Below are 21,013 nucleotides of genomic sequence, written 5' to 3' on the forward strand. Positions count from 1 at the left end.
ACAAGCTTCAGATTAGAGTAAATTTTTCCAGATGAATTACAGGCTTCAAAAGGATCTGACAGTGGGAGTGTTGATAACTTACATGGCACTGTAGTTCCAAATCTAATGGGATTCAATACTATAAATCTGTTTTTCAAACTTCTTCGACCCACTCCCTGGGCCCCTATTAAGACCAATGTCTTCCTCTGAAAAGGAGGCATTTTGGCTACCTCCTCATATATCTGGATTTCATGACGATCAAATTCTACATAGAAAAAAGTAACAAAATATTAAATGAGGATCAAGTCATTACCATTTGTAGAAAACTTCAGCAATTCTATTTTGTATTCACATATTACCTATTACAGTAAATAGTACTTAAAAGGTATTTTTATCTGATATTTTTATCACAGTTTTCTTATGTATAAACAGAAATGGGAATACTGTAGATTCTTTCAATGACCATCTACTCTAAATAGTGATTCTGTAATAGGATTGTTTTTCGGAAATTTAGGCAATACTCACACCATGCATAGGTGCTGACTTTCTAATGTGCCGTGGGTGCCCCCCCACCCCACCCCGGCTCCGTCCCAGGCCCCGTTCCCACTCCACCTCTTCCCCAAGGGTCCTTGCCTCTTCCCACCCCTGCCCTGCCTCCTCCCCCGAGCGCGCTCCTCCCTGCTCCCCCCCAGCGCCTCCTGCACGCCACGGAGCAACTGATCCACGGCGGGCAGGAGGTGCTGGGGGTGGGGAGGGGGAGGAGGCGCTGATCAGCAGGGCCTCCAGCGGGCAGGAGGGGTTGGGGGAGGCATTGATGGGGGGCTGCCGGTGGGTATTAAGCACCCAACATTTTTTTCCCCGTGGCTGCTCCAGCTCTGGAGCACCCATGCAGTCAGTGCCTATGACACCATGCCAGCATTTACCACTGTGTCAGTGGTGTTTAAGTATTTAGAAAATTGTTCTTTGATCCTTTATTCTGTCCCCTAATGCATCTGCTCAAGAGTAACAACTTTTCTTTGGGCACCATGACTTTACCACAAAAACTACCCTGTTTATAATTTCTGATCTAGCTGATCGATTTGCAAATCAAGCTACTATAATTTATTTTAAAACTTTCTCCTATAACACAGACATTCACTGTCATGGTAGCTTAATCTGCTATAACCAGTGTGATAACCTACGTTTAAAATGCAGATTCAGAAACTCTACAACATACTGGACTTGTACACTATTCCACTGGATTTTACACATAATGTAAGACTAAAAAATACCTGCATTTCTAGTTGTGAGGTACATCATCTTTTTCTTTTTTTTGCTACTTATTGTTCCACAAAAGGGCCCTGAAAGTAAAACAGACAAGAATACTGAAAGCTCTCAAACTCACTTTTTGATAAATATCTTTTCATGGTGGCTTACTCTATGTAGATTTTAGGATTAACTAAAAAGACATCCATATTTTGAAGGATGGTTGCACTTTTTTTTTTAAACCAGAGACACAGTATGATCTTTATTGGAGAGACTAATCATTATTAATCCTCTTTGCATATACTTTAAATGGTATAGCAGACACATAAAAGCTAATGCTCTGCATAAATGTACCAGAAAACAAAATAATTTTCTAGAAACGAATAGGAAAGAACCAAAACTGTTTCCAGTAAATATTTATATTTGGGCTGTCGAGTTAATCGCGTGAGTTAATTGCAGTTAACTCACGCGATTAACTCAAAAAAATTAATCGCGATTAATAGCACTTTTAATCGCACTGTTAAGCAATAGAATACCAATTGAAATGTATTAAATATTTTGGATGCTCTTCTACATTTTCAAATATATTGATTTCAATTACAACACAGAATACAAAGTGTACAGTGCTCATTTTATATACTTTTTTATTACAAATATTTGCACTATAAAAATGATAAACAAAGAAATAGTGTTTTTCAATTCATCTGATACACGTACCATAATGTAATAACTTACAAATGTCAAATTTTTTTTGTTACATAACTGCACTCAAAAAAACAAAACAATGTAAAACTTTAGAGCCTACAAGTCCACTCAGTCCTACTTCTTGTTCAGCCAATCGCTAAGACAAACAAGTTTGTTTACATTTATGGGACATAATGCTGCCTGCTTCTTATTTACAATGTCACCTGGAAGTGAGAACAGGCATTTATATGGCACTTTTGTAGCCGGCATTGCAAGGAATTTACGTGCCAAATAAGCTAAACATTCGTACGCCCCTTCATGCTTTGGCCACCATTCCAGAAGACATGCTTCCATGCTGATGACACTCATTTAAAAAAATGTATTAATTAAATTTTTGACTGCACTCCTTGGAGGAGAATTGTATGCCTTCTGCTCTGTTTTACCCACATTCTGCCATATATTTCATGTTATAGCAGTCTCGGATAATGATCCAAGCACATGTTGTTCGTTTTAAGAACACTTTCACTTCATATCTGACAAAACGCAAAGAAGGTACCAATGTGAGATTTCTAAAGATAGCTACAGCACTCGACCCAAGATTTAAAAATCTGAAGTGCCTTCCAAAATCTGAGAGGGACGAGGTGTGGAGCATGCTTTCAGAAGTCTTAAAAGAGCAACACTCTGATGCAGAAGATGCAGAATCTGAACCACCAAGAAAATCAACCTTCTGCTGGTGGCATCAGACACAGATGATGAAAATGAATATGCATCGCTCCGCACTGCTTTGGATCGTTATCGAGCAGAACCCGTCATCGTCATGGACGGCATGTCCTCTGGAAGGGTGGTTGACGCATGAAGGGACATATGAATCTTTAGAGCATCTGGCACGTAAATATCTTGCGATGCCGGCTACACCTGTGCCATGCAAACACCTGTTATCACTTGCAGGTAACATTGTAAACAAGAAGCGGGCAGCATTATCTCCTGCAAATGTAAACAAACTTGTTTGTCTGAGCAATTGGCTGAACAAGAAGTAGGACTGAATGGACTTGCAGGTTCTAAAATTTTACATTGTTTTATTTTTGAGTGCAGTTTTTTTTTGTACATAATTCTACATTTGTAAATTCAACTTTCATGATGAAGAGATTGCACTATATTATTTGTATTAGGTGAATTGAAAAAACTATTTCTTTTGTTTTTTACTGTGCAAATATTTGTAATAAAAAGTAATAAAATACAGTGAGCACTGTACACTTTGTATTGTGTGGTAAGTGAAATCAATATATTTGAAAATGTAGAAAACATCCAAAAATATTTAAATAAATGGTATTCTATTATTCTTTAACAGTGTGATTAATAGCGATTAATTTTTTTAATAGCACGATTAATCGTGATTAATTTTTTAATTGCTTGACAGCCCTAATTTATATATATATATATTTTAAAAGCAACTTGAAAATGGTCACCCTGTGGTTGATTTTCCCGCTTAATTTTACCATTCACCAGCAGGTGGCAAAAGGGCTCAGAACTCTGAAAACAGTGAGTGTACATTGTAATCCTCGTTCTTAGTCAAGGTAAAAATAAAATACATTTGTAATAACTAGCGTTTATTTTATGTATTGAAACCACCCATGGAGCCTCTTTTATAAGGTCTACCTTATTGTGTAAATGTAAAAAGCAAAGCAAGCTAATCATAAAGGAACCCATCTCTGAACGTGCATTAAACCTTACCCGAATTATCCCAGTCCCTCCTAACAAATGCCTTCCGCTTCTCTTCCAGGAACTGGCTAGGTATAAGGCCAGCACTTCCTCCTTCTTTGACATGGCTAGCCTGAAATCAAGTTAATAAGCTATAAATCCCCCGTGACAAATACTTTAAATTTTAGTCCAACGATGCAATCAAGCAGCAAACTTTCAATCAGACATTCACTCCTGAAGACTGGCTTCTTGAAAGATGTCACACTGTCAGTTAGGATTTCTGGAGGCTAAGCACTGATGCATTAGTGATGGACACCTGAAAATCCAAATTTAGCACACCATGCTTCCCAGAAACACAGTGCAGTTTGCTGGTTCTCTAGTCCACTTAAGCATCACAATTCAAGGGACATGGCTAGAGTAGACACACAGAAAACTACTTATTGATAATAAAGTTATTGTACTGTTTACCACATCAATTATTAAATCTCTAATTCCAGAGGTTTATATTTCAGCCATTAAAAAAAAAAGTTGCTAAAATGTACAATTACCAAATTGACCAAAATGGCTCAGAAAACACTTAACAAAGCCAAACATAATTTGTTTGAAAGGATTCTGCATGGCACAACATCAATGGAGCTCTGCTGCACACTTATGCATTTATCCTGCATTCTTGTTGGAATCCAGAGGCCCTAACTTAAGCATGATTCCAAATATAGGCACCTGACGCACCTATTTTTTCGGTCATTTCACGAACATGGAATATTATCCTTGCCTAATAACTGACCATATCTTAAAATTCCACTGTCATTGTACTGTTTTACTACTTCTTGAGAGAGAAAACTCATAGATCTAGGTTTTATAAACCAAAAATTATGATTAGTTATGAAAGCTTAGAAGTCAGATATTCTCTGCTGAAATCATTTTATGGTGAGAGTCCCACTGTCAGTAATTCAGGACACAAAAATGTGAAATTTTATAGTTTTGGTCCTCTCAATAGCAGCTACATACATCCATTTCTCTTAAAAAGGAATGGTATAAACAGCAGGCGGTCATATTTTCATCTTATTAGTAGCCAGGTGGAATGAAGTTAATATCTCACTTTTTGCCAACTCAAGAAATACTGGATGGATGCTGAAAAGTCTCTAGCTGTAGGAATTCAATGACATCTATTTTGGTACACCTGCAAGTTACTACTTACAACACAATACATCGTTGCTCATGTCAACAGACAGAATGAAATGCAAAAACCCACTAGAGATGGTTTGTGTGAGAGGGCTTTTGGTTTATTTTGTTTGGACTCTTGCAGGTTGCCAGCTGGAGGAGTTTGAAAAGACAGACAGGTGACATGCATGCATGAATGTCTCCAATATGCTCTTGTGAAGAGATTCAGAGTGCCTAACTTCTGAAACACATTTATTTGGCAGTAAGTAATTATGCAGACTATTTTTTTCTTCTTTATTTTCCCTTCTGTAGTTACTGTAGCTGGCTGGTTAGAAGAAGATGGGAATTTCAAACACACAAAAGGAGTGAGATGGAAATCCAACTCTTTGAGCAAACAAGAGAAAAGATACCTGCATCATAACTGTTGTTCTATGAAATGTGGGTGCAGACATGTATTCCACATATGTGTGTGCATGGGATTACTTTGCAATATTCATCATGCTCACTCCTGCCCCAATCCCCCCTCAGTTCCTTCGTGCCAAAATCCCCGGCTGAAGACTCGATTGCAGAGGGGTAGAGAGTAGGTCATGGAATACATGTCTGCACCCACATCTTGAAGAACAGTTACAATACAGGTAAGTAACCATCTTTGAGTGGTGGTAGACATGTATTCCAATCAGGTGACTCATAAGCAGTTCCAGCGGGCAGTGGGCTCAGAATTATTTAAATAGTGAGTGCAGAACTGCTCCCCAAAGTTTGCAGCCGATCTTGATGCTGTGGTGATAGCACAATGTCTAGCAAAAGTATGTACAGAAGACACATCACAGCCTTGCAGATATCCACTACTGAGACACCACTAAGAAATGCAGCTGATGTCACATGAGCTCTCATTGAATGAGCCCACAAATGATGGTGGAGGTGTCATCTGAGTCACTTCATAAGCCATAGTAATTCAGGCAGTTATTCACTTGGAAATAGTCTGAGCAGAGAATGGTTGTCCCTTCATCTGCTCAGCATAGGAAATAAAGTGCTGAGGTGATGAATGAAACAGCTTAGTCCTTTCTAAATAAAATGCCAACCACTACATCTAAACCAGAGGTTCTTAAACTGGGGGTCGGGACCTCTCAGGGGGTCACGAGGTTATTACATGGGGGGTCGTGAGCTGTCAACCTCCACCCCAAATCCCGCTTTGCCTCCAGCATTTATAATGATGTTAAATATATTAAAAGGTGTTTTTAATTTATAAGGGGGGGTCGCACTCAAAGGCTTGCTATGTGAAAGGGGTCAACAGTAAAAAAGTTTGAGAGCCACTGATCTAAACTATGCAGATGCTGTTCCTCCACACTTGAATGTGGTTTGGGAAAAAATATAGTTAAGTAAATAATCTGACTAAGGTGAAACTGAGATACTACTTTGGACAAAAAATTGGGTGTGGTCTTAAAGCCATCTTGTCCTTGAAGAACTGAGCATATGAAGGATCTGCCATTAAGGCCTGCAACTCACTAATTCTTCTTGTAGATGTTATAGCCACTAGGAAGGCAGTCTTCTGAGAGAGGAGAGCCCATGAACATGTTGCTATCAGCTCAAATGGTAGACCAATCAGTGCTGGCAGGACCACGTTACGGTCCACAATGGCACCATTTCTTTTGCTAGTGGAAAAAGATGGATAATACCCTCTCAAAAACCTCATAATCATAGGGTTTGAGAATACCAACTTCCCTTGAATGGGAGGATGGAAAGCTGAGAATGTCTCCAAGTGAACCTTCAGGGAGTTCAGAGTGAGGCCTGAAGATTTCAAATGCACCAAATACTCTAAAACGTGGGCTGAATTTGCATGGACACAGGGTTTAACTGGCATGGACGCTGCCCAAATCAAAAATTGTTTCCACTTAGACAAGTAATGGCCCTTGTGGCTAGTTTTCTATTACTAAGCAGAATATGGCTAATTGCCTCCGAGAGCTAGCCATGCAACATCCACACAGTAAGGTGCAGACTGCTCAAAGCTGGATGAACAACCTGGCCAAGATATTGAATCAGTAGGTTGAAAAAAAGAGGAAGAGGCTTGGGAGGTCAAGGTGACAGAGAGAGGAGGTTGGAAAATTAACATTGCCTCAGCCATGCTGGTGCAATCATAATACGTTTGACATGATCCAATTTGAGCTTGAGGATAGCCTGAGGGATCAGAGGAATGGGGGAAAAGGCATACATCAGGTTCCCTCCTCAATTTAGATGGAAGGCCTTGATAAGAGACCCTGGGCTAAGCCAGGCTCAAGAGCAGAATTGAGGACATTTTCTGTTGTCCTTTGTTGCAAAAAAGTTTATGGTAGAGATACTCATGGTTGATCGAAAAAGATCTGCTGAGATGATTGGCCATTTGGTTCTGAGGGCCTGGCAAGTATTCTGTGGGTATAATATCTTCCTTGATGCAGAAGTTCCAGACCTTTATTGTTTCCTGACAAAGCTGGTTGGAACAAGCACCGCTCTGGTTGTTCACATAATACACTTCAAGGGCAGTGTCCATGAGAATATAAATTCATGCCCCCCAGATCCGATCCTGAAACACCCGATAAGCATTGTATACTGCTTGAAGTTCCAGAAGGTTTATATGACAGGAAGCTTCCTCTGACCACAAACCCTGAATTTTTAACTCTCCCAAATGTGTTCCGAAACCAATTGGGGAGGCATCAGTAACTACTGTCTTGGTTGGTGGAAGGTGGGCAAAGGGGACTCCCTGACACACAATGTTGAATTCCATCCACCACTGTAAACAGTGCAGAATTTTTATGGCACCTGGACAGGGTGTCTAGCAGCTGGCAACACAGGTGAAAATCTAACTCCGGCCACAACTGAAGAGGGTGAAAATGCAACCTCGTGTGTTTCACTACATACGTGCATACCACCATAGGGCCCAGTAACCTCATGCGTACCCGGATTGTGGTCAAAGGGTGCAACTGAAGATCCCAACAAAGGTGATGAATTGCCTGGAACAGTTCAGACAGAAGAAAGGCCCTCAAATTCATAGTCTATCAGAGCACCAATGAACTCCATTTTTTGAGTTGGCTTCAAAACTGATTTGCTCCTGTTTCAGATCAGACCCAACTGATAAAAAAAAAAGTCTAGTGTGAACCTGACGTGACAGAGAACCTGTTCCCTGGATGCACCTCTCAGTAGCCAATAATTCAGGTATGGAAAGATATAAATTCCCCTTCTCCTGAGAAAGGCAGCCATCACCGCCATGCATTTAATAAAGACATATGGGACTGATGACAGTCTGAAGGGAGAACCGTGTACTGGTAGTGATGGCTGGTGATGAGGAATCTGAAGTACTTCCTGTGGCCTGGGAAGATTGCTACATGAAAATAAGCATCCTGGAGATCGAGAGCAGCAAACCAGTTGTAATTCAGAGCAGGAAGAACAGTAACCAGGATAACCATGCAGAATCTCTGATAAGTTTGTTGAGATCAAGGATAGGTCTCATTCCTTCCTTAGATGTGAGGATCAGGAAGTATCATGAATAAAACACCTTTCCGCAAAGATGACAAGGAACCTCCTCTATAGCGCCCAAAGTACACAGGGTTTGTACCTGCTGTAAGAGCAGTGACTCATAAAATGGGTCCCTGAAAAGGGACGGGGTAAGAGGATGGGAGTGGGGAATGGATAGGAACTGAATGGCATAACCTGATCCCCCAGTGCTTAGGACCCGTCTGACCATAGTTATTGTCTCCCAAACACTGTAGAAGCAAGACAGCCTGTCCCCAAATAACTGGGGCATAGAAACGACATTGGCAACTGAGGTGCTGCTCTCAAAACACCAGTCAAACAGACTGTCTAGCAGAAGGAGGAAGATAGGCCATTTGACTAAAAGTAGACCCAGAAGGTTTCTTCCTCCATGATTTATGCCCCATTCTGGGGAAATCTTGCTTCCTTGCAGGGTAGGAACACTGATAGAAATATCCTTGAGGATGATATTGCTGCTGCTGCTGCTTCCCGAAATGCAGTCTCTTTGCAGCCTGGGTATAAATCCCCAATGAGCGTAAGGCACGCAGGAGTCTTTCCAAGAGTATAATGTCTCATCAGTTTTCTCTGAGAACAGGAGATGACCATCAAACAAGTCCTTTATGCTTTGCTGGATCTCAGGTGCTATGCCAGAGTTTTGTCCTCATGAGGCCATGAGCCTGAACGAAGCATCTGCTATATCCAGGGTTGATTGTAAGGATGTCTCGGCCACTAAACTACCATCCATAAAAAAAGCCTTGAACTCCTCCTTAGAGGATACTGGTAACTTGTCCACAAATACAGACATACTGTCACAGTTCACAAAATCATATTTTGATAATACAGCCTGATGGTTTGCAAAACGCATCTGCAAGGAGGAAGTCAAGTAGATTTTTCTCCCCAATCAACATAGCATTTTGGACTCCTTTTCTTTAGGCATAGATTTATATCTTCCTTGTCTCACTCGCTCATTTGCTGCTGTCACAACCAGGAAATTTGGAACTGGATGGGTGAAAAAGGATTTGAAGCCCTCCATTGCCACATAGTATCTCTTGTCAGTGCACTTTGCTGTGGGTGTTAACAAAGCCAGGGTATTGCATAATGATTTAACAGACTCTAGTGTTGCTTTGTTTATAGGGAGGGCAACTCTCCCAGGAGCCAATTGTTGGAAGATATCTTCCATTTTATGGGTGTTTTCCAGCACAAACTTGGCCTGAATACGTAAGGCCGATGCCATGTGTCTGAGCAGATCCTGATATGATCTGAAATCCTCTGGTACTGGAGATGAGGACTCGAGTACCACGGCATCATCTGGTCACGAGGATGACAATGTAGTTGGGGCCAGTGGAATCCCTTGAGGAATGACATCCAACCATCCCAAAGGCTCAGAATGTCCTAATGCACAGGGAGTGCGCCTTCTGCTGTGTCTGCAGGACTGATGGTTCTGGTGGGGAGACTCCTGGAGGTACAGGTGATCGCCTCCTATAGCAACCTGATGACTGGGACTTTGCTGAGCGAGAGACTTCCCAGAGATTTCAGGGAGGCTGCTTGGCATAAGGATACAGCATCTTAGGCCAGTAAGAACTAGGTCAGGGTCCCTTGTCTCTGCTGTGGGAACGATATCAAACCTGGTACCAACTATGACTCCTGCTGTGTGTTGACAACCTTCAAGAGTGAGATGGGGAAGGGGAGGGAGATATCTCCTGCACCATCCAACCCCCCCAGTTCCCTGACAGCCCCCCCGGGACCTCTGCCCCATTCACACAGACCCCCATCCCCTGACCGCCCCTGGAATCCCCATCCCTGACTGCCCCCCGCCGCCCCATCCAACCCCTCCTCTCATTCCTGACGGCCCCCCCAGGGCCCCTGCCCCATCCAACCACCCCTTCTCTCTCTCTCCCCTGACTGCCCCGGGAACCCCTGCCCCTGACTGCCTCCCGCCGGCCCATCCAAGCCCCCTCTCATTCCTGACTGCCCCCCGGGGACCCCTACCCCATCCAACTACCCCTTCTCCCTATCCCCTGACTGCCTCCGGAACCCCTGCCCCTGACTCCCCCCCGCCACCCCATCCAACCCCTCCTCTTATTCCTGACTGCCCCCCCAGGACCTCTGCCCCCATTCAACACCCCTGTTCCCCACCCTCTGACCGCCCCAACCCCATCCACACCCCCGACCCCTGACCACCACCCCGAACTCCCCTGCCCTCTATCCAACCCTCCCACTCCCTGCCCCCTTACCGTGCTGCCTGGAGCACTGGTGGCTGGCGGCGCTGGTCCCCAACATTGAGGCAGGTAACACTGTCTGCTCGAGAAGGTGCTGTTTTAATCTTACATCACTAGTTACCTGTGTCCTCTTTTTAAAGGACTTACAAATAGAGCACCTTTCTTTAGCATGCCCTTCCTGAAGGCACAATAAGCATCTGGGGTGGGGATGGTTATTGGGAATAGCTGCCCCACAAAAAGAGCAATGTTTTAATCCTGGTGAGGGCATCCTACCAGGAGAAGCTACCTGGCTACTAACTATTATTAACTAACTAAGTGTACTAACAGTAACTACACCTCTACCCTGATATAACGCTGTCCTCGGGAGCCAAAAAATCTTACCGCGTTATAGGTGAAACTGCGTTATATCGAACTTGCTTTGATCCGCCGGAGTGCGCAGCCCTGCCCCCCCGGAGCACTGCTTTACCGTGTTATATCCGAATTCGTGTTATATCGGGTCGCATTATATCGGGGTAGAGGTGTATATACAAAGATGACACAAAAAGCTGTAAAGACAAGTGAGAGGAAAGATCACACTAAGTGCTCCAACTCTAGCTGCGAGCCGTGAGAAGGAATGGAGTGGGGTTAGGGTGGTGCTGCCCTTTTATAGCCGTGGGAAGAGCTATGAGGGGAGGGAAGCCAGTGCTGATTCTATGGGTACTGCTAGGCAAAATTATCCAGCTTTGGTCCGCTGGGTGTGCACACACCTGAGTGCAACACATGTCTGCAACCACTCGAAGAAGAACCTGCTCTTCCACAATCACTGTCAGAGGGAGGTTCACCATAATTAACTGACAACCTAACACTTAATACTTTGCTGGAAATTATCTGTCTACAATGAATTTTGGAATATAGCAGCTTCAGACCAAATAAGTAGTAGTATAAAAAGGACAGAGTGGTATAGATAATACTGAAGTGAAAGACTGAATGATATAAAGTTGTTTTAAGACTTTGAGGTTATGCTGGAGAGTGAAAAGCAGGATCAATACTTCTTCCTAAAACTCCTACCAACAGGATTAGATTAATACAAATCTATTACTATTATAAATAATAAAAGTAATAAAGGTCTCAGCATTTTACCAACCTGCCACCAATTTGAGTCTTCACGGTTTACGATTTGAAGAATTTCTCCTTTAGAAAATTTCAAACCTGCTTCTTTGCATGGGATCAGGTTGTCATTGTATGGATTATAATCAAAATGACACTTCACAAATACCTGAAACACATTGTAAACTTTTAAAGCTTAAAAGATTGGATATCAACAATTGCTACTGATATTAAAAAGTCTCATTACTTCATTAATAAAGCCAAAAATGCTTAGTAACTTTGCTAAGGACATACAAAATTTCATTAATGGTTAACAATTTGCCTTGGCCAAGCGAAATACAAGCTATTGGAGAAGATTTAAAGAACATTTTGCCTGATATATATACTGATATTATACCAGCAGAGAGCACATTAAAGTAAGCAGCAACACTAAAACAGTCTCAAAAAGCTTCTCAACCCAGGAAAATACAAAATTTGGCTTTTTAAAAAAAATTATACATATATTGTCTAACTGGAACTGAAACACTCATTTTTACACTTCAGTATAAACCACAACTCTGCATTCTGACATGCACTAACCTGAAATTAATCTAAAATATGCATTTCTGAGAATGTGAGCACTGGCCTTGGGATTTGTGAAATTCTAAGTATGAATTTAGGCTACGAATTGCCGAGGTTTCAAGCAGTCACTTGTCTTGCTTGTATTAAAGGCCTTCCTCTCAGAGTTGCTATTGGAAAGGGAACTGGCAGTAAATTGCCCCCCTTCTCTGTAGTTCCAGTGCTTCAGAAGATGGGGATTTGTGTGCCTTATCCCCTGTAAAGGAGAATGCATCTCTGACTAAAGCTCAGTGCATTCCTATAGCTCCTGTTTAGCTCAAGCAGTCTTTTGTCTTGCATGTACTCAAGGCTGGTCCTGGAGAATTTATGTTTTTGATAACCATATTCAGAAAGATAAATTTACCACCTGCAAAGAGCTTTTTTTTAAATCTTCAAATCCATCAATTTAGAACAATGTATTTACTCCTTCAGTGTACAAGTTAACAGGAACAATCAGTTAGAACACTGAGCTTTTTGGCACCTCACATTCCCTCAAGAAAATCAACTTCTGAGGAAGTGTCTCTCTCGCTCAAATAGAGACTGTACCCTGAAAACTGCAGTTTGCTCAGTAGAAATTTGTTAGAGACTGGCAGCAGCATCACTCTCTGAAGAGTCTGCCTGCACAGAGCATTCTTCATCCCTATACATCTCCTGTGGACCGACCAGACTAGTCATGTGCCATTCCAGGGATGAGGGGTTGGGCCAGACTTTACCTGCAATTGCTTCTCTCAACAGCTGAACAATTCTGTGCTGCCAGGCACTGGAATTGAGAGCAGGAAGAATGTCCCTCCTGTGTTCTCAATGCTTCCATTGCTACCGCCAAGGCAGCATGAAGGAGGAGGAAGCAATGTGACCTGAATGCAGAGGTGCAAACAGGGAGGAGCTGGTGGGAAGGGAAGAAGTGGAGGTGGGATAATGAAATGAGTTGTGTGAGGGTGAATAAAGGGGAGCAGAGGAGTACTGATAGCCTGGAGAGAAGGGGGTCAGGGGCAGAAGGGTCTATAGCCACCTTAACAACTCTTTAACTACAAGATCACATACTATTTTTCCAGAGTGTACTATAACACAATCTCAAATTCTAGCATTTCTTAACTTTTGAGTGCTTGATATTGCAACCTTAGCTTTCTTTTAATGTAGGAGGGGGGGCTGTAAGTAATTAACAAATATATTAAAATAAAAACTAGTTGAAAGTTTTCTATCAAAACTGTTTAGAGAGAAAATTGAGTTTTTGACTAAAATTGTTTTTGTGGAAAATGTCTACTTTCTATGGAAAATTGATTTTGTCAAAAAACTGAACATCCAAAAACCAAACCCCTCCCCAGCTGGACTACAGCTTTCAGGATGCACCATAGCCATGCAACTGCCATTATGTATGCCTCTGCTCATCAAGGGTACGTCTATACTTACCTCCGGGTCCGGCAGTAAGCAATCGATCTTCTGGAATCGATTTATCGCGTCTTGTCTAGACGCGATAAATCGATCCCGGAAGTGCTCGCCGTCGATGCCGGTACTCCTGCTCCGCGAGAGGAGTACGCGGAGTCGACGGGGGAGCCTGCCTGCCGCGTGTGGACCCGCGGTAAGTTCGAACTAAGATAGTTCGACTTCAGCTACGTGAATAACGTAGCTGAAGTTGCGTATCTTAGTTCGAAGTGGGGGGTTAGTGTGGACCAGCCCCAAGAGTAAAGACCCATATGCATCATGGGAGATATAGTTTGTCAAGGGAGCCCAGCCTACAGAAGAGAATGAGAGCATTATGCACTGCAGAAGCATTTCAGAGTAGAAATATTTTGGGTTTTGGCCAAAGTGTTCTGGGTTTTCAATTTTTCATGGAAAACTCAACATTTTCTATGGGACAAATACCCCATTTTCTGAGGGGATATTCATGGGTGGGTGAACAGGGACTTTGGCAGATCCATAAACCAGAACTGTCTCTGCCAATTGGGTGCAATCAGGATGACTTGAGCTCTGTCTTGGTGGATCTTCCATAGAACCTGTGGTATCAATGGGATGGCAAGGAAGGCATACTCCAGGCAATCCGTCCATGACACCAGCAGAGCATCTCCAATTGAGCTCCTGCACAGGGCTGCTCTGGAGCAGTATTGAGGAAGTTTCCTGTTCCCCCATACGGCAAAAAAGTCCCAGTCTGGTGTTCCCCATTGAGAGAAAACATCGAGAACCAAATTGTAAACCTCCCATTTGTGATTTGCAGAAAAATGTTTGCTCAGACAATCTGCTAGGGAGTTTTGCACCCGTGGTAAATATGCTGCTGGTAGGGCTATGCGATGGCTGATGCACCAGTTCCAGAGGACGCTTGCCTCTATGCACAGAGGATGACAACTTGTTCCTCCCTGCTTGTTTATATAAAATACCGTTGTCATGTTGTCCAACATTTAGACATGTTTGGGTTGGATGAATGGGAGAGAGGTGTCGCAGGCTCAACGGATTGCTCAGAGTTCTAGTAAATTGATATGCATTCTGGACTCCCATACAGCCCAGATACCTTGTGCCATATGATCACCCACGTGAACACCCCAACCCAAGAAGGAGGCACTGTTAACAATGGTTGCATCAGGAGTCAGTGTGAGAAACGGAATCCCCATCCAAACCTTTTCCGGTTTCATCCACCATCTGAAAGAGTCCAAAACTTTGGAAGGAATGGTCACCTTACCATCTATATTGCCATTCTGATGTGTCCATAGAGAGAAGCCAGGCTTGTAGGCAACAAAGATGAAGTCTGGTGAATGGCATCACATGTGTGCAAGAGACAATGTGGCCAAGGAGGGAAAAGCAAGTTTGGACTGACATCCTGGGTCTGATACTGACGTGATGTATGAGTGCGCTCATGGCCTGAAACTGATCAAGAGGTAGATATGCTCTTGCTGTGGTTGAGTCCTACATTGCCCCTGTAAAGTTTATGCATCTTGTGGGGGTCAACGTGGACTTTTTGTGATTGATGCAGACATCCAGGGAAGCCAGAAGCCTGAGCACAACACTGGCTGTTCACTGGACTTCTTCATAGGAATTGCTCTTCAGAAGCCAGTTGTTGAGGTAAGGGAAGCCTGTAAATCCCTTCTCATCCGAACTGCCACTACTGAAAAAAACCTTTGTAAAGACCTTGGGTGTTATAGCTAGGCCAAAGTGAAGGACACTGAGCTGGTAATGTGATTGATTGAAGAGGAACCTCCTGTGAGTTGGGTGGATGTCTTTGTGAACATATGCATCTTTCAGGTCAAGAATGTCAAACCATGTGTCCTCCTCTAACAAGGAAATTATTGATGCCCAAGGATATCATGAGGAATTTGAGCTTTCAAATTAATCCATTCAGCTGCTTCAGATTGACAATTGCTCTCCTTCCCCCATTCTTCTTGGAGGTCAGGAAGTAAGGGGAATAGAATCCCTTCCCTGATGTAGTGGTGGAACCCTTTCTACAGCTCCCCGGAGGAGAAGGGGGCTTGCCTCTTGTTGTAGAATTTGCTTGTGAGAGTGGTCCTTGAAATGGAACAGGGAAGGGGATTTGTGAGTAGGAGGTACCAGAAACATGATCAGATAGCTACCATGAATAATCTCTAATACCCAATTGTCTGTAGTGGGCCCTCCAGTTTTTGGCAAATTAGGTAAGGCAGCCTCCAAATACCAGGAGAGGGGAATGAAGCAGCATCAATAAGGGTATGCAGGTCTTAACAGACCTACCAAAAGAAACTCTTCATTTGGAGGCTGGAATATGATGTTTCAGTTGATGTTACAGTGGCTGAGTTCCTGGGTCTATAAACCCTCTGTCTCTTGTGTGGTGGCTCCTGAGGATGTTGGTGGTTAAAAAGCTGAAGAGATCATCTTGCCCTATTCCCCTTGTCTGTGGTGTTTTCTCTGAAGGGTGGGAGTATAAATGCCCAGCGAGCAAAGCATTACCCTTAAAGACTCAAGGAGTGGAGAGACGATCATGAAATAGGTTGATACTATCGAAGGGCAGATCTTGGATGGTACTCTGCACCTCTCTAGGGAAACCTGAGGATTGCAACCCATTAATCTCTCCTCATAACAATGGCTGCAGCCATCTTTCTAAATGAGCAGCTTAGAGGGAAGCTTTGGCCACCATCCTACCCTAATCCACTAAGGCCTGGGAGTGGGCCTTATCCTCAGGGAGCTTGTCCTTGAATTCCAAAAACTTATTACAGTTGCTAACATCGTATTTGGACAAAAAGGCTTGGTAATTTGAGCTCCTGAACTGGAGTGAGGTGGATGAGAAGACCTTTCTCCCTAGCAGGTTGACTCACTTGTGTCCCTTATCAGAGAGCGTGGGCTTTGGGTGCTGTTGCTTGTACTGTTCTGTAGCTACCTGCACTACCAAAGAGTTAGGCAGTGGGTGAGAAAACAAAAACCTCTCCCCTTCCCCTCCAGGAAGGAACAAAGCAGTGCTTTTTGGCCCTCTTTGGGGAGGGCACACAAGAAGCCAGGGTGTGCCAAATCATCTTTGCCAGGTCCACGATGGCCTCATTGATGGGGAGGCCCACTCAGCAGGGACCAGAAGGTTGCAGAATGTCCAGCAAACTGTGCTGAGGCTCCTGGACCTTCTCCAGCTCAATCTGTAGCTCTACCGTCACCTTGTGCATGAGCTCCTGGTATTGCTTAAAGTCATCTGAGGGAAACAGAGAGGATAGAGTAACCACCTCATTTGGTGAGGATGACAAGAACTGTTGGCTCTGGCTCACTTTCCCCTTCCAAATATTCTGACAGTTTCAATTGTGGGTAACTGGGTGATGATAAATAGGACTCCTGAAGTGATCCTTGGTGTCTCTGGTAGGCTCCCATAGTCCCCAAGATTGCCAGTAGGATGGATCAACTGGTGGAGGAGGAATCCATGGCATCAGATACCACCTGTCCTTTGGCTTGTCGTATCTGGTCTGGGACTGGAATCCTGATCATCTGGGGCTCTTGTCTCATGTTCCCTCTGCCTGATGCTGCAGAGGATGCTGCAGAGGCTAATACTCATCTGAAGAGAAAGCTGGATTCCTTATCTCTGGTGGAACCAATGGTACAAATGGTTGACTTGGTGGAATAGTCTCTTTCCAGGTGTATGCATGTCCAAGAATAGAGATGATCCCAATAGGAGGGTGAATGGAGGTAAGGAAGAGCAAAGCTGTCCTCCAGGGAGACGCAGATCTCAGAACACCTTGTAGTCTGAGGAGAATATATTGGCAGAGCCATTGGAACCAGAGCTTCTCTGGTCACCGTGGTGGTTGGCTCCTATCAGGGCCATGTCGTTATTGGTACCGCATAAGCTTTAGAAGTAGATGGGAGCGTCAGAAGCTGTTTATCCCAAGCCTTCACCATAGAGCCAATGTCAGAACCACTGGATCTATAACCTTGTGTGCCTCCTCCCTCTGTCAAGATTTACTGAGGCCTAAGCCCTTAGAGCCAGTGCACCCTGGCTCTTTTGACTTTGATGGGGTCAGGGAGGGAGCCTCTCTCTTCAGGGCAGTTTTAGACGAAGATGACTTGTCCTGATGTCTATGAGACTGCATCTCATGTGAAGCTTTCTCTCTAGGCTTAACAGTTGTAGCCTCCATTCCTGAACTTGTGCTTCGAGAGGCATAGCCTGCTTGTTGAGACTGATAAACAGAGGTGTCCACAGACCGGATCTGATTGGGGCTTTATCGCCTTCTCCATAAGATGTTTTCTGAGTCTCAGTTCCTGACCCTCACAAGTTCTGGGGGGAAAAGAATGGCAGATGCTGCACTAGACAGAAATATGAGCCTCACCCAGGCAGTAGAGGCACTGTTGATGTTCGTCGCTCACTGAAAAGGAGAGAGGGCAAGAAACAGTTTTTGACATCTGAGACCCTGGACATAATCCCAGACTGCTTAGGGTGAAAACGTCCCCTGGTGGGGAAGAAAAAAGAAAAAACATTATCTAACTATACTATGTAGAACTTGCTATAAAAATACTAAAAACTGCTGAAGTTACTAAAAACGAACTATATCAAATATCCTAAAGCAAGGACAGTAAGAAAAAAAGGAGCAGAGGACACCAAAGATTCCGACTCAGACCATGCAGCAGTAAAAAGGAACTAGAGGGGCATCGGCTCGCACCACCATATATGCACTTAGTTTGGAGCACAAGGAGATCTACAGCCCATAGGCGGGCTAATGAATACTGCTTACAAAACTTTCCAGACTCAGAAACATGGTGCGCATGCATATCCCACATGTGAAATACACATAGGGACCATCATTCGAAGAACAAGCTAAACTTTATTGCTGCCAGTTCTAGCCCAAGCACATATTTGTCCGCAGGACTGGCTCTGACTGAAAGTGAATGTCTCCCTAGGACTAGTCTCAGACAATAATACCAACAGGGATCTAGAGGCATATAAAAAAAGGTAGGTCTCCCGGAGATCCAGGCATATTACAAAATACCCTGAATGAACTGTCCTCCCAAATCTTTGCGTTAGCGGATTCCATCCAGAATTTTTTCTTGAATACAAACAAATTCAGCCATTTCAAAAATGAAAATTGGTCCACCTCGTTTGGTACTATAAAATGTAGGGAAACAACTCCCAGATTTTGCACCTGTACTTGAACAGGCAATGAACTTCACACAGTTAATAAAACCTTGTGTTATTTTTCTTCCTAAAAAGCAAGTAAGGGTAGGATGAACAGAGGGGACACAAGAGGCATCTCCTGTAATTTTATGCAGTACCACCTGGCCATTACTGAGGGTGCCCAATCTTGTACTTATCAGTGTTTTTCTCTAAGAGTGAAGAAGCCTGCCCACTTTAAATCACTCAATGAGATGGTATGGTAGATAATCTTTCAAATGTGAACGGACTGTAACCAATGTAGTGCCGTCTGCCTGATTCTGCAAACAGCCTGAAACAATGATTCATAGATGTGAACTTCCTCTGACTACCAATAATCTAGACACTTTAAAATGTAATCATTAACTATCTAATTTATTCTTTTAGCAATGAAATGAGGAAAGGGTTGAGATCAAAATCCACAGGTCAGGGGTGAGAAACAGGGAGTTGCTACAGAGAACAAAGTACAAATGAAAGAAAGAAACAGAAGGGGGAAAGAAGAGAAACAGTGGGCAGAAAAACAGCAATTCTAAAGTAGAGTACGTTTTCCCTTCATGCAACAATAAGGTACTGAACAGATAATAAATCTGCACAAAATAAGTTTGACAAATCCAGTCCAGCCTTATGCTTGGAGGTTTGAAGTTTCAATTTTGAGTCTTTTAATAAGTCCTTTTAACTAAATTATATTTAAAAGCCTTTTACCTTAGTTCTTTTGGCCCATGAGTTTTAAAACAAATAAAAGGAAGTTCTTCTTCACATAGCGCATAGTCAACCTATGGAACTCCTTGCCTGAGGAGGTTGTGATGTCTAGGACTATAACAGGGTTTAAAAGAGAACTAGATAAATTCATGGAGGTTAAGTCCATTAATGGCTATTAGCCAGGATGGGTAAGGAATGGTGTCCCTAGCCTCTGTTTGTCAGAGGGTGGCGATGGATGGCAGGAAAGAGATCACTTGATCATTACCTGTTAGGTTCACTCCCTCTGGGGCACCTGGCATTGCCCACTGTCGGAAGACAGGATACTGGGCTGATGGACCTTTGGTCTGACCCAGTATGGCCACTCTTATGTTCTTATGAGTTCCAAATATTTTTGAAAAACGTTTCCGAGCCTTTATTCAACAGTGTTGAACTGAGAAGGATATGCAATTTTGAACCCTTTCAATGATTTCTGCCTCTGGACTACAGAGTTAGACTCATCTTCAGGCTTTAGTACCACACTAGTTTAAAAATGTACCAAACTAGAGAAAGAAGGCCGAAAAACTGCTCTTCAAAAGGCTACACTTTGAAGCTTGGTTTCTATTTCTTGTTTTCTTTTTTGTTCATGCAGTTAAAAGAAAAAAGGATCCTTACCTGATAAAGGAACAGCAGTAGTGTTACTGAGTAATCCTTAACGGTCTTTGCAGAAGCTAGACTTTGGTGAGGAAAAGAAGCTTCTCGTTTTCTGGGCTACTGATTATCTGAATTGAAGGTTCCAACAGGCTGAGGGTCAATTTGTGGGTGCCCAAGTTGAGACACCTTAAAGGGGCCACATTTTCAGAAAATCCTCTTATCCTCTGAAAATCAGGCCGTATTTTAGTAGTCTCAAGTCAGTCAGACAAAAAAAGTAGACTCACCCAAAAATCACTAATCACTTTTAAAAATCTTGCCCTCAGTGTTCTAATTGGCTTTTTCTGCTGCCTCATAAGGTATACACAGAAGGAACAACCTATCAAACCAGACTGAAGATACAGAAATTATATTTCTTCTTGCAATTTTCCATACCATGCTGATTTGTGTTAGCCAAAACCTTGGGTTGAAAAAAGTTTAAAGGGGATCTTATGATCTGTCTCTTCATACTATACAATACCTAGCTCTAATATTGCACTTTTTATCAGTAGATTTCAAAGCACTTCACAATTTTTAATGTATTTATTCTTACAACACCATTGTGAAATGAGGAGAGTAGCACTTCCCTGTTTTTACAAATGTGGATTTGAGGCACAGAGAGGCTGAGTGACTTGCCTAAGATCACATAGGAAGTATTTTGTAGAGCAAGGAACTGAATCCCGGACTCCTAAGCCCTAGGCTAGTGCCCTAACCACTAGACAATTCTTCCTCTCAGTTAGGCCTCTGAGGCAACTAAGGACATAAAGATCACTTGAGATAAGCTCACATGATTTACTGTGAGCCATCATATGTTTCAGTAAAATCTTATTCAAATTTTTCAGGAATATGATTTATTTTGTGCTTTAAAAGAAATCTACCATTAAATGGTCAAACCTATAGTGTGGAG

General features: G+C 42.9%; 1 protein-coding gene across 1 annotated transcript in view; it reads right to left on the bottom strand.

The window, feature by feature from the left end:
- Window positions 1-21,013, bottom strand: part of PALS2 (protein associated with LIN7 2, MAGUK p55 family member) — a 65,529-nt gene that overhangs the window by 9,212 nt on the left and 35,304 nt on the right. Inside the window, exons 5-8 of the mRNA XM_065398911.1 lie at window positions 11,608-11,739; window positions 3,640-3,739; window positions 1,251-1,319; window positions 83-244 (exon numbers count right to left, since the gene is read on the bottom strand). Coding sequence (XP_065254983.1) covers window positions 83-244; window positions 1,251-1,319; window positions 3,640-3,739; window positions 11,608-11,739 — 463 coding nt within the window. The remainder of the gene's footprint in view (window positions 1-82; window positions 245-1,250; window positions 1,320-3,639; window positions 3,740-11,607; window positions 11,740-21,013) is intronic.

Source organism: Emys orbicularis, chromosome 2, assembly GCF_028017835.1.
Source record: "Emys orbicularis isolate rEmyOrb1 chromosome 2, rEmyOrb1.hap1, whole genome shotgun sequence".
Classification (NCBI taxonomy): domain Eukaryota; kingdom Metazoa; phylum Chordata; order Testudines; family Emydidae; genus Emys; species Emys orbicularis.